General features: G+C 33.0%; 2 protein-coding genes across 3 annotated transcripts in view; one reads left to right on the forward strand and one right to left on the reverse strand.

The window, feature by feature from the left end:
• Positions 1-1,462: 1,462 nt before the first annotated feature.
• LOC115445095 (F-box-like/WD repeat-containing protein TBL1X) lies at positions 1,463-9,944 on the reverse strand. Of its 2 annotated transcripts, none has more exons than XM_037444545.1 (8): positions 9,723-9,944; positions 7,260-7,409; positions 6,864-7,018; positions 5,770-5,972; positions 4,133-4,253; positions 3,472-3,624; positions 2,539-2,730; positions 1,463-2,452 (listed from the first exon to the last, which is right to left on the reverse strand). In XM_037444545.1, exons 1-8 carry the CDS (start codon positions 9,778-9,780, stop codon positions 1,952-1,954), a joined length of 1,533 nt encoding a protein of 510 aa, XP_037300442.1. In that variant the 5' UTR covers positions 9,781-9,944; the 3' UTR covers positions 1,463-1,951. The 2 variants fall into 2 exon arrangements, with proteins under 2 accessions (XP_037300442.1, XP_037300443.1); XM_037444546.1 differs by having other exon boundaries at positions 6,873-7,018; positions 9,723-9,943.
• Positions 9,945-11,088: 1,144 nt separating this feature from the next.
• Positions 11,089-13,337, forward strand: part of LOC115445126 (probable ubiquitin carboxyl-terminal hydrolase FAF-X) — a 32,561-nt gene continuing 30,312 nt past the window's right edge. The window contains exon 1 of the mRNA XM_037444317.1: positions 11,089-11,214. The gene's annotated coding sequence lies outside the window, so the exon portion shown is untranslated. The remainder of the gene's footprint in view (positions 11,215-13,337) is intronic.

Genomic DNA, 13,337 nt, shown 5'->3' on the forward strand with positions numbered 1-13,337 from the left:
CCTAATTCCATATATTAGAAATGGTAAATTAATTCTGCTATGCTTTAACGGTTAAACCACAGCCTATTTGGATGAGATTTGGTGTGGAGTAAGCTGAAACCGTAAGGAAGGATGTTAGTTATTTTTTAAAACCCGAATAGTACACAGAAGGACGTTTATATCGGGAAAACTTTCACACGTCAACGTCTAGTAAAAAATATAAATGATCAATAAGGTTGAAAATCAAAATTGCGTTCAAATAAAACAAGTAAATTACAAAGAAATTATGCTAAAATTTAATGCCTTATATATTATTACACTTTATGTACTACATAAATAATATTTAAGTGTCAATATGTTCCACTTATTTTATAAATGATACAATCTTTCTATTGCTTTTACTACATAAATATATCGAGGAGAAATAACACAGAATAATATGAACAATGACATATTTACATAATGTCGTTTTATGCATTTTAAGCAAAATAGAGAATAGATTTACGTTACCTATACTTACTACCAACTGATAGAATACTATTGTTAAAGTTAGTTACTACCTTCTTTTTATTCCGCAGGTCCAATTTTTTATTTAATTTAATTATCACAATATACAGTAGAATTCGCTTAAGGATGTCGACCATGGCGACTTTTTACAATAGTGTAATCGCAAAACGGCCGCGATACAGTTGTTGGCAGAGCCTACACCTTCACCTACGTTCACGATTCTATATAGCTACAACCACGATGCTGTCGCGCTGCAGTTGTTATTGAGTTGCAAGACAGACTCGAGACAACACTGATTATGTTGTCCTAATTGTAGCTTTCGCCCGTTTGTATCGATACAATAGTGATGTCCTCGCATTTGTATAGATTCTAACAGGTGTTGCAAATACCACTAACGCGCGATAGTATTTACCAATACTATATACGAGTTGGTACCTCAAAGAGCATTTGCGTAATGCATGACAGTATCACTGCAAAAGTCGCCGTGGGAAACTTCCTTTAGTATATGGCTCAGGTCTGGTATGCAAAAACCAATTCCTATTATAATGATGTACCTAGCCAAGTTTGGTTTTCATTCAAGCATACACTATAATTTAGACCATTCATAAAATTATTAATGTGACATACTGCTTATGCACCACTAGTTTTTAATTACCAAAAATAACAAATAGCGTTATCTGTTGATGTTACTGCATGCATATTGGAACAAGAACGAAAATACAATGTCATAAAATTACCCCAGCACAAAAAGGTAATTTTTGTTCAAATTCTTCAATGTTACTAGTAAGACTAATAATCGGCTTTTACGCACGTTAAGTACGCATTGATGAGCGTTAAACAGACGTGTTATACGTAGTATATGTTACTCACTATGTGTTATGTCCATAATTGCATGCAGGCTTTATAAAAAAAATAACTTCATAACTTTGTCATTTACATATTAAAAAATATTGACTGCATATTTATAATTCTCTAGATATCATTTAATTTTTTTGGTAATTAAAAAGTATTTGTATAAAGACTTTAACATTGTAGTGATGTACTTAAATACGATTGCGTCTTTCTGCTAGATATGGGTCTTTAATTTCTTATTTTAATTAATAAGTTCTTTCGATAATCGCACTTGCCATTGGTGGAATTTACAGTGTTCCAAATTTATAAAGGTAAGGTATGGTAAGAAGATTTTGTCATAATGTCTATTTCATTCACAAGCAAAGGATTTAATTTAAAATCTGTACTTACGCTCTATAGCTATCCTAAGATGAAGAATTAAATATGTCCATTGGATGTAATTATTCCCAAACTACTGTACATGTGTAATAATTATCTGTATTCTAATATAGTCAAAGAATGACATCACACAGAAATTTACAAGATAACCATATTCATGCCACATGCAATTCTAGCAAGGCTATATGGTTCACATAACTGTTTTTATTCACTGACACAGTGAATAAATTGGATGTTATAGTTTACGTAAATCTAAAACAAACACACTGCCGTCACTGGCGCTCGCTCCAACTTTGGTTCCCCGCGAATTCCAACAGACCTCAAATATACCGCCCGTTCCTTTGTAGGAGTGGACTAAGGAACCAGTTTGCGTTGACCAAATGTGAACACATTTATCAAATGAACCACTAGCCAGAAACTTTCCATCAGGAGAAAAGGCTACACTGTATACAGGTTCTGTATGTTTGGTCAATGTATGAATACAAACACCCCTTTCTACATCCCATAAGCGAACAGTTGAGTCAAAAGAAGCACTTGCCAAAATTAAATTCATATTGGGATTCTGTGTTCCTGGGCCCGTGGGAGACCATTTGATAGTATAAATTTCTTTTGAATGGGCTTGCAAGTCATGAACACAAGTGTCCTGCTTCATTGACCATATCTTGAGTGTCATATCATCTGAACAAGATGCAAGTAACTGCCCTTGGGGGTCCCACTTGATTGCATTAACTTCATTCTGTAATGATGAAACATCAAAATATATAACTCGACTGTCAGAGTTTGATTACATACATAGCTATAAATATGTTGTAGTTTACTTACAGTGTGTCCCTGAAAACTTTTGATAGGTTTGTCAGCATTTAATTTGCAAACATGAATACATTGATCTGTAGAGCATGATGCAAAAGATGTGTTAGTTTGCCAGTCAACGTCCAGAGCTGGTGCCAAGTGGAATGAGAACTGTTGCGTGCACTGTCCCGTTGATGCATCCCATATGATTGTTGTTTTATCCACCTATAACAATATAGTGTATTGTAATCTATTGTTATAATAAGTAATAAATAGGTATACTCCTATAGACAATCATTTTATTTGTCCTGAAGTTCAGAGAATCAAAGCCTGGGCTCTTATATCCGTTTTTCAGATTCTAAATTCAGAATATGAAACCAGAATCTTCAGCGTTTGCAGATCTTACAAAACAAATTTCTAAAACGCGCACTTGGTACCCCGTGGTACGTACGCAACCGCAACCTCCACGTAGATACCAATATGCTGACCATCAGACACTTTATGTAAATGGCTAGCAGACGTAAATCGGGCGGACAATCATCCGAATGCGCAAGTCAAATTTCGATCTATACTGCATTCGACCGCGCTAAATGAGGATAGCCGTATTCTCTTCTGACTGATCCAGAGAGCGAGATGACTCTGTGCATTATCCGTAAAAACGAGTTCTTCAATCACACTTCACAAGATCGAAGTTCCGCCCTCGCCGCATTCCCCGTCCCTCTGACCCTTCTAATAGTTCCCAGCCTGCGTGCTTACGAATACGATAATGGATAAATTGTTTAGTTCGTTCAACCCATAATCGTTGATGTCTCATCCTCGCCCAGTGGTCGTCCTATGCAGAGCTTCGCAACCCGTTAGTGGTTTGCCTACAGGTCACTTACTTTTGAAGGGTTACGACGAGTGCCAAAAGCGCTCAGCCGACCCTTGTCGGGCTAACAATCGTATGACACATAAAAATACACTCACCCCTGCACTCAAAATATAATTTCCTCTTTTATTCCATTTTAATGCAAATATTGGCCCTTTATGTTGACCTAATGTTGAGGCTAGAGTGCCGTCAGTAGTCCAAATGCGAGCGTAACCATCGTACGATCCTGTTGCTAGAAGATTGCCGTCACACTGAAAACCAACGAACAGTTTCCTGATTATTAGTAGCTGTAGCCTGTGTCCTTTTTAGGGTCTCAAACTATTACCATACTAAATTTCATCAAGATCCGTCCAGTACTTTTTTGAGTTTATCGCATTCAGACAGACAGACACGGCGAGCGACTTTGTTATTATAAAATATGTAAGGATAAAATTAATATTCATAATTAAAGTGGAATTGTCTATTATAAGTGTTTTCACTCTGTCCATGGGCTCGGGTAAGGTTTCAAATCGACTGCACCAATTTTGATAGGTTTTTCATTTTAAAGTAGCTGACTTTATAAGAAATTAGTTATGTTACTTTCAATAAAATATTTTTTTAAATAAAAAATCGAATTTTTATGGGACTTTACCTGCATTATATTGAATTTTGAGTAAGGATAGATAATTTAGGTATTAAATAAGACTTGTTATAGAATACCAATAAAATAAATCATTGAAACATAATTACATAAATTGATTAAAAAGTAGTGTCACATACATTCCAATCCAAAGATGTAACATCCTTGTTGCTGGGTACTTCTGCTCCACCTTTCTGGATACAGTGTCTCAACACTAACTGATTGGGCGTGGTTGCTGGGTTGTCTGACATGTCCCATATTCTGTAATATCAAGTAACTTTATAAGTAATTTTTAAACAAGTGATTAAAAGCTGTACCTGAATTTGCTTTTCTTTCTCTAAAATCTATGAAATAAATATCACACATATATTTGTCGCCGCAGCACTGGTGAATTTCCGGAGCGATCAATAAGTCAATAATTATTTATTAACATTGGCTAATAAGTCCCGAGCCTAGGTGAGAAAATTTTTTTTTTTGACATAATTCGTTTTTATTCATCAAGATAGTCTCCTTCCAAAGTGATACAATCAATCCAGCCCAACTTTAAAATCTTTATACCCTTCCTATAAAACGATTTGTCTAACCCTTCGAAATACGCTTCAGTTTCTGCGATCACTTCTCCATTTGGGCCAATTTTTTTTCCGGAAAGCATTTTTTTTTTCAGTTTAGCAAACAGGTAATAGAAGCTGGGAGCCAAAACTAGAGAATATGGTGGGTGAGACCTCAACTCAAAATCATCATGCAGTTTTGCCATTATGGCGACCGCTGTGTGACCCGACATTGTCTTGATGGAAAAGCACTTTTGACTTTTGCATTTGAGACCGTTTTTTCGCGATTTTATGCTTCAGACGCAACAGTTATGCCATATAATATTCGCTATTGATCCTCTCTCCCTTGTGAAGATAATCAATGAATATTATAACTTGCGCATGCCAAAACACGGAAGCCATAACCTTGCCAGCTGACATCTGTGTTTCTGGTCACTTTGGACGCCTTTCATCGATTGCCGTCCATTCAATTGACTGCCGTTTTGACTTTGGAATGTAGTGGTGGATCCAGGTTTCGTCTGTTATCACATATTGCAAGAAGAAATCCGTTTTATTTCGCCTTAAAAGCTCCAAACAGCACTCTGAGGCTTCAACACGTTGATGCTTTTGGTCAACGGCGAGCAAACGCAGTACTCACTTTGAACAGAGCTTTCTCATGGGCAAATGTTCTTGCAAAATGACAAATGCATTGCCTTTTGATATCTTTAGAACGTCGGCTATCTCCTGTAACATCACTTTACGATCTTCCAAAACGATTTTGTGTACTTTTTTTATGTTATTTGGAATCACAACCTCATTTGGACGTCCTGAGTGTTCAACATCATTGGTGTCTGTATGCCCACGTTTAAATTCAGCAAACCAACGTTTAACTGTTGCTTTTGATGGAGCAGAGTTCTCATAACATTTATCGAGCCAAACTTTTGTTTCAATGGTATTTTTATTCATTGAAAAACGATGTTTAAACAACACTTGAAATTCTTTTTCTTCCATTGTTTTAGACATACTCAAAGTAGCATCACTAAAATCACTAACTTTTTTACAAATTGTTAAAAGTTTATGAAATTTTGACATGTGTTACATAGAGGTCAGTAATTTTTGAAAATCGGTAGTATTTATCCGTAACAGCGCAATTTATATATTAGGCTCGGGACTTATTGACCGATGTGTATTTAAATTTAATAGCAGAGTAGTGAAAGACATATTAATAATATATAATTTTTTAAAGTCACCTGGCTGTGCTGTCTCCTGAACCACTGGCCAATAGATCTGTGCTAGGGTTCCAAGCACATATAAATACTTCAGACTCGTGTCCTCTGAGGACGGTGGCTTTGCTCGCAGGTATTTCAATAGATTGGTCCACATCCATTGTGTCTGGTGCGCTTGGTGTCGTAGCTTCTCCTGTTGCGGGAGCAGTTGCACTGCATGTAGTGCCCTACAAGACATATTATGTTTATGAATACTTATATTATTTATTATATTTAACTAAGTGGCTTCTGACACTTTCATACCAAGATACCGAAGAATGATTAATTAGTTTGGGTGACTAATACACACACACACACACACACACACACACGCACACGCACACACACACACACACACACACACACACACACACACATACATACACACGCACGCACGCACGCACGCACGCACGCACGCACGCACGCAGGCGCAGGCGCAGGCGCAGTCGCACGCGCACGCACACGCACACTCTTACACATACACAATGGTTCTTAATGTCTAACCCTGTCTCTATTCTTTCTATTTTTTCTATTTTTTCTACATTCGAATTGATCTCAACAGTTTTGGTTAAGTAATTAATTTAAAGTAAGAGTTAAGTCATATTATATTTTTCTAGATGTTGACAGAAAATAGCAAATTCGTGCTGTTTTACGTTAGTAGTTCATTCTTTATCGAGAATTCTGTAGTTATTATTATTTTTATTGTTTTGTTTTCTTTTTTTGTAACTTTGAGACTTCGAACTAGAGTCTGACAAATTTAATTACATATTGTTACTGGTTTGTAAAGGATACGCAATACAAGTTCTAAAGTTAGTGCGCATCCTAACTCAGTTGTAATAACCCACATAGTGTAAGTGCTATGATTTGTAAATAAATAAATAAATAAACTAAATGCTGTGATTAGTTAATTGCACACATAATGGTAGGCACCAACCTATAAACATTAATACATATTTTATAATAAAGTACACACATTGCTTGTTAGCAGTTACTTTATAATTGTATTATAAACTGATGAATAATAGTGTGTAGTCAATGAAAATAATAATAAAATCTAAAATTAATAATTTTAATTGTACATCACACACATCAACCCCATTTTGTTCACTTCCAGATCCTGCTTCTGTCTTGGTGGCTTGCTTCTGTGCATTATGAGCATTCTGTCGAGCCGCAACTATATCTGGAGTCACCGCATCTATTAAGCTTAAACTCTCAGTCAGTCGTGTTCCTGTCCCTGAGGATGTAAAATATTTACTTATAAAAACAAAAACGCATTTTGCCTTTACGTATAGATGCAACTAAGGGACCCACTTTTTGCCATATGTGTTCAGTCCTAGGAGGTGGTACAACTATGCTACCAAGGCAATATTTAATTATAAAGTACCATGCACATTTAACACAGTATGTTTAGTGCTTACTGTGTGCGTTTAAAATATATCACAATTGTTACTTATTACTGATTAGTAATTACATACCATTATCTCCAAAAGTTATTTCAGCTTCTGTATACTGGAGACCCTTCTGTATAATGTTCAGTAACGCAGCTGGGGGTACTAATGCCCCATTGATGTTGCTTTGTGAGATGTGAGACTCAATACCAAATGCATATGCAGAATGATGAAAGCCTAGAATGAAAATAAAATTACATAATTAGCTTCTTATACATATCATATTATCCTGTTTCTAAATTTTCTATAGTATTTCAAACATATTAGTAAGCTTTCTACAATAAATTTTAGGAAATAGCATTAGACAAATGCAAGGCAACAATATATTTGTTTTGTTTCTTTTTAAATTTTTTGGTACTAATACAAGTGGCCAAACATTCAGATACTACAAACAGTTAAATTAGGTATGCATTTTAGAGATTATCTAATCAAAATATGTTATTTGCCTGTCAGGCATATTATGAATACAGATTAAATAATATATATTATATCTGCAACATCATAATATATTTTATTACATTTCTAATTTTACTTTAGACATTTTTAAACATAGACAATCAATATTATAGTTATTATTTTACTTGTTACAGAATCTACAAAATCTGAATCTTCTTCTGTTATCTTACTAACCATTATTATAATGCAATATTAATATTGTAAATATTTGATAGAAGTAAATTCACACAGATAGATCATGTTTTGGATTAACATATAAGCTAATTTATATCTTGGTGTTTTGTTCCTATGGGAAATTATGGAATTTTTATTGAATTTTTTAAATGCTATCTATTTTTAATTACAGAATACATATATGTGCCATTTTGTTTGATGACCTTCTGCAATAAGTTCTTTTGGTAATCCTCTCTTGATGTTAACCTGACACAGCTTCAATAATTCTGAAGAGATCAAACAAGTGGAAATCTGAAGGTGCAAGGTCAGGGCTATATGGTGGATGCATTAACACCTCCCAGCCAAAATCTCTTAATTTTTGGTGGGTGGCAAAATTTGTGTGTGTTCTAATGTTATTGTGATGATGAACCACAACCTTTCTATTGATCAATTCCAGCTGCTTTATCTCAACTTCTTGCTTTATTCTCACTAGTTGTTGGCAGTAGAGATCCGGACCAGTGGATCTGCCTGATGGTAAAAGCTCATGATGAACAATGCCCTTTCAAACCCACCATACACACATCACCTTATTGCAAGTTAACCTAGACTTTGCCACAGTCTGTGAAGCCTGACAGAACATTGATCACAACCTTTTTCATACATTCTTGTTGTATGTGATTTATTTTTCATCACTAGTTATCAATGTCTCCAAAAACAATTTGATTTTATTATGTCCCAATAAAAAATCACAAATGAGTGCACAGTTTATTCAGTCTCTTTCAGTGAGCTTGTGTGGCACCCAAATATCAAGCTTTTTTATGTACCAAGCTTTTTTCAATTGGGTCAAAACTGTTTTGTTGTCAATTCTCAGTTCTTCAGCTATATCTGAACTACTGATGTGTCGACTTTGTTTCACTTTAAAAAAAAATAGCATCCACTATATCCATAACAGGGTGTCCAGAGCAAGGTGAATATTTGCCATCAAAAGATATTGATTGAAAACCATAAACCAACTTTGTTCTACTCTTACTAACATGGCATTAGGTCCAAAAACAACACAATTTGTTTTATAGTTTGCACTGCATTTTTTTCCTTTTTATAATAAAATTTTATATTGTATCAGATTTCTTTAAGGAAAAATAAATGAAAAATAGCTGAAAACAATTTTTACTAATTTGTTTCTTTTTTTAAATGTAACCTTTTAAATAACATCAAACCAGCCAGATACAAATAGACAATGAAAATTTTATATCAAGTTTACACAAACTATATGCAAAAAGAACTTTTCCCCGACTTACATATAATAATGTTTTTAATTTTAGACTTTTGGATAAAACTTGGTCAAAAATTGCATTAAAATAAAAGAAACCTAGAAACTATTCAACTTTGTTTAATAGTAGGTCTAATTTGCTAGCATCATGCTCAAAACATTTACATATTGTTTTTTTTTATAATAAACCAAAATCTCTTCAAGGAACCTAGTATATATTATATACGATCAACATACACATTGTAGTATTTGTTCCTGGTTTGCCTCAGAATAGGTTAGTTAACAATCAAATTATTGATTGAATTTGTGATGAAATTTACATCATAACACAGATAACGTGTAGCACCAAAACTGAATTTATTTGCCTACCATAAAAGGAATAGTCTCTGCACATAATATTGAACCTTAAAAAGAGGAATATAACAGGGAATGAAAAAAATACTCATTTAGTCGTATTATTTTGTACTTAATGCATTTCGTAGTTTCATGCAATATTGCGAATTAAAATATAATTATTTGATATACAAAACGTACGTACATGCAATGTTTAAACACAAACATTAACCCACGTTAATTTGTGTACAGTGTCAGTATCATTATTCAAAGCTTACCTGATTCTTGCAAGTAGCGGTAAACCAGAAAATTTACTTCGTCACTTGTAAAACTCATTTTTGGATGTAGAAAGATAGAACCATCAGAATAACGAGAATCTAAACAACCTCAATATCACAAACAATAGCTCAGAAATTCTTAATCAATAGAGAAAAATACAAATAAAACCAACGCTATTCAATGCATCAATCAATCCAAAGAGAATTGTAATAAATATAAAAAAATCAATCTCTGGCTAAAACAAGGTTGCCAATGCAAAATAATTAATTACCTCAAATTTGAGAACTAAATTTGCATATTCCCCATAAATAAAATCCACTTGTATCGTTTTTTTGGTACAATAAACAAATTCATTTTTTGAACACAAAAATAGCGTATTAAATCTGTACTATAAGTCCATATGGAGGTTAGAAGCACGAAGAACAATCTAGTGTATGGAAAAGTCTAACCTCCAGATGAAACTCAACCGTGTATTTTATATAAGAAAAGAAAGATGTCAAACTGTCTGTTTTATTTTGACAAACTTTTCTATAGTAACAACACAATATTAAACTGTATAACTCGGTTTGCGGTACCTTCCGAAATCGGAAGTCGAATCCAAAATTGATGGCGCTGACAGTTGCGGATAGTTTTCACAGATGTAAACGAGATAATAATATTGAGTAAAAAATAAATCATATTTCGTGGTAATTAACTAGCTTGTAGGCCAAGCAGTAATATGAACATTATAAAGTATGAAAGCATGATAATGTATTTACAGAGATACATTGTATATACATATACGTCTTTATTTAAAAAAAAAAATTCCGGTAACTATTTTACATGTTCTATCAATATGGCGTCTGTCTTACCGAAATATGGAAATAAAAGATTTTTCTACGATTTCTGACAATGTACTAAAAATTGTCCCGATTTTTTTAATCGATTTACAACAATTTCAAGTTGGCATCCCTTTTCATTTATCTCTTACGGGAAATACCTTCTTTTTATGTGTTACTATTCAAACATAGTCATACATATTATGTTATCAAAGAACCGCATTACTTTTATTCGCGACAAAAAAAAATTACCTATCATAAAAATAAAAATCTCAGTTTATTACTTTATACTTTCTCAGGATACTTTTTTATTTCTTTTGAAAGAAAGGTTTATGACAAGCATCTGTTTTTCAAAATTTGAATAATTCAAACGTGAAAAACGGATTTATGAAATCTTCCATAATTTTAGCTGCACTTACCTGCAACAAGTACATATTTGTGAATAATCCTTTGTATATATTTTGTAATTATTCTAATTATGATAAAATAAAAAGTTCCCATTGTTTTCATGAGAATGATGCTGCACAGCGTATTCCTTTGCCTCGATATAATGTTAACAAATAAAAAAAAACTTTTTCGTTCTTTCGTTACGTCAAAAAAGTGTTAGTGATTTAAAATATTGTGATTTATTTTGGGGAGTTTTCTGTGGTTTTATTACATGTTGAAAGTAAAGGTAAAATTATTTACATATTGGAGTTATTTGTGAAGGTCTTGTGTCCCTGCTGCTGATAATATTAGTTTTTTTGCTTTGTCTTGTTTAGGATAATGACGCCATTTTGTCGCGCCGGCTGATCATATGAATAATAATTTCTACATTTCCTGTGGGTAGAATTGTTACTTTGATAAATAAATACGAAAATATTCATTCATCGTCATATTTATATTTAGCAACAACAAGGTCGCTTACTAAAAGTATCATGGCTCCGTAATCTTGACGAAAAAATGGATCGATTTTTTGCCGATAAGATACAAATTTTGAGCATTTCGTCTACATTTAAGAGTAAATCCTATGTGACACCGTGTGTGTAATTTCCTGTTGTAACCATGATTGTGGTGTAGATTTTGATATTAAAAGTAGGATATATATTGTGTCTGCGGAATGTGTCTCACTTAATAATTTTATTCAAATATTCGTTACGCCGTAAATGCGCTTGTTTACCTTCGTACTTCAATTAAGGTTTTTTTGTACATAATATATAAACTAATAGTTTTTTAGATTGTATATAATAATTTTTCAGTTGTGGATTTGTGCACATCTATATTTACTTTCTTACACTGTCTATAAGCTCAGATGAACAAAATTAATAGTTTTGTAAGATTTTTATGTAATACAAGCAATATTTTACATGTTATGTTGCATTGTGAATTTAAATGTGTTAATGACAGGTCAACTGACTAACTGCAGTGTACACTATATCATGTACAATACATCTTTCTATATAATTAAAAATGTGCGATAATACAGAAATTAGGGCTATTTGTTTGGTTCACCTTAAAACCCATACAATGATTAACCCTTTTTAGCACAACAGTCACTCATCCACTAAGAAATACAGTGATATTTAGGCTATTCAGCCTTAATTCAGAAAAGTCCATCTAAAACTTTAAACTGTTGAATTAATGCACATGACATCATATACAACCTTGCTTGTTTTATAGTTACTGTTTACACTAGGGTTTTCCAAACCATATTTTCATCATGTTCCCTGGACTTTAATTATATTATTGTCCCTCCTTTAGCTTTTTAAATGTAGAAAAATCACAAAATATTTGTAAACAACAATTATTTGCTTAGCACAAGTAAATTTTGATAAATGTTTTAACATTTATCAAAATAATTTATTATAAACACATTATGAATGGTACTATACACAGTCCATAATAACCATAGAATCAAACGTGAGGCACACACCTCTGTCTGTTTGAAGATAAGTGTGTATTATTTATCAATTTATCATTGGTGATACTTGGAAATTCTCCTTCAGACTTTTAAAGGTGTGTAAAGTCTGCCAACTTCTACTGGGCCAGTGTGGTGGATTAAGGCTAAATTCTCGCAGTAGTAGAGGAGGCTCATGCTCAGCTATGGGCAGTATTTAATTTTTGTCAGCTTACTATTAACATCAAGTCCATTTCGCTGTTTAGTGTTACACATACCAGACCTGAAAAACCTGTCTTACATACTAAGTAAAGATACCTAAGAAAAAGATATATTTATGTTTGCAAAGCAAAGGTTCAAAATTTCCCTTATTACTATAGATGCAAAAGATGAGTTCCATCGAGGTTGAATCAGCCTTGATTTTTTGAAATTATTCCTAAACTTCTTTTGGTAATTATAAGACATTTCCATTTCATGTTATTGTCTTCACAAAATTTTAGTTTTAAATAATACATTATTGTACATATGTTTCCTTCCTTATTCCCTAGCGATAGAATTGGTCTGTCTCTTAAGGTTTACTATAGAAATTTATCTAGTTTCTTATATTATTTACAAAATTTTCGAAACATCCATTTATTTTCACATAATTACAAACTATAGTACAGTGGTTCATAACCACTACAATATTCTTGTAATATTATAATGCAATTTTATTTCTGAAGAGATAAAAACAGTATTGCTTCCCAATGTAATTGCAAGCCTATTGCCATATTAGGCCTAAATTACAGATTAGAGGCTTATAATAGCAGAAAAACCTCATATAATTTATATTTATGTATAGACAAACCAACTATATAGAAATCATGTTTTATTTTATTGCAATGTTATTCATACAAAATGAGCTGTGCAATATAGGGAAG

Source organism: Manduca sexta, chromosome 28, assembly GCF_014839805.1.
Source record: "Manduca sexta isolate Smith_Timp_Sample1 chromosome 28, JHU_Msex_v1.0, whole genome shotgun sequence".
NCBI lineage: Eukaryota > Metazoa > Arthropoda > Insecta > Lepidoptera > Sphingidae > Manduca > Manduca sexta.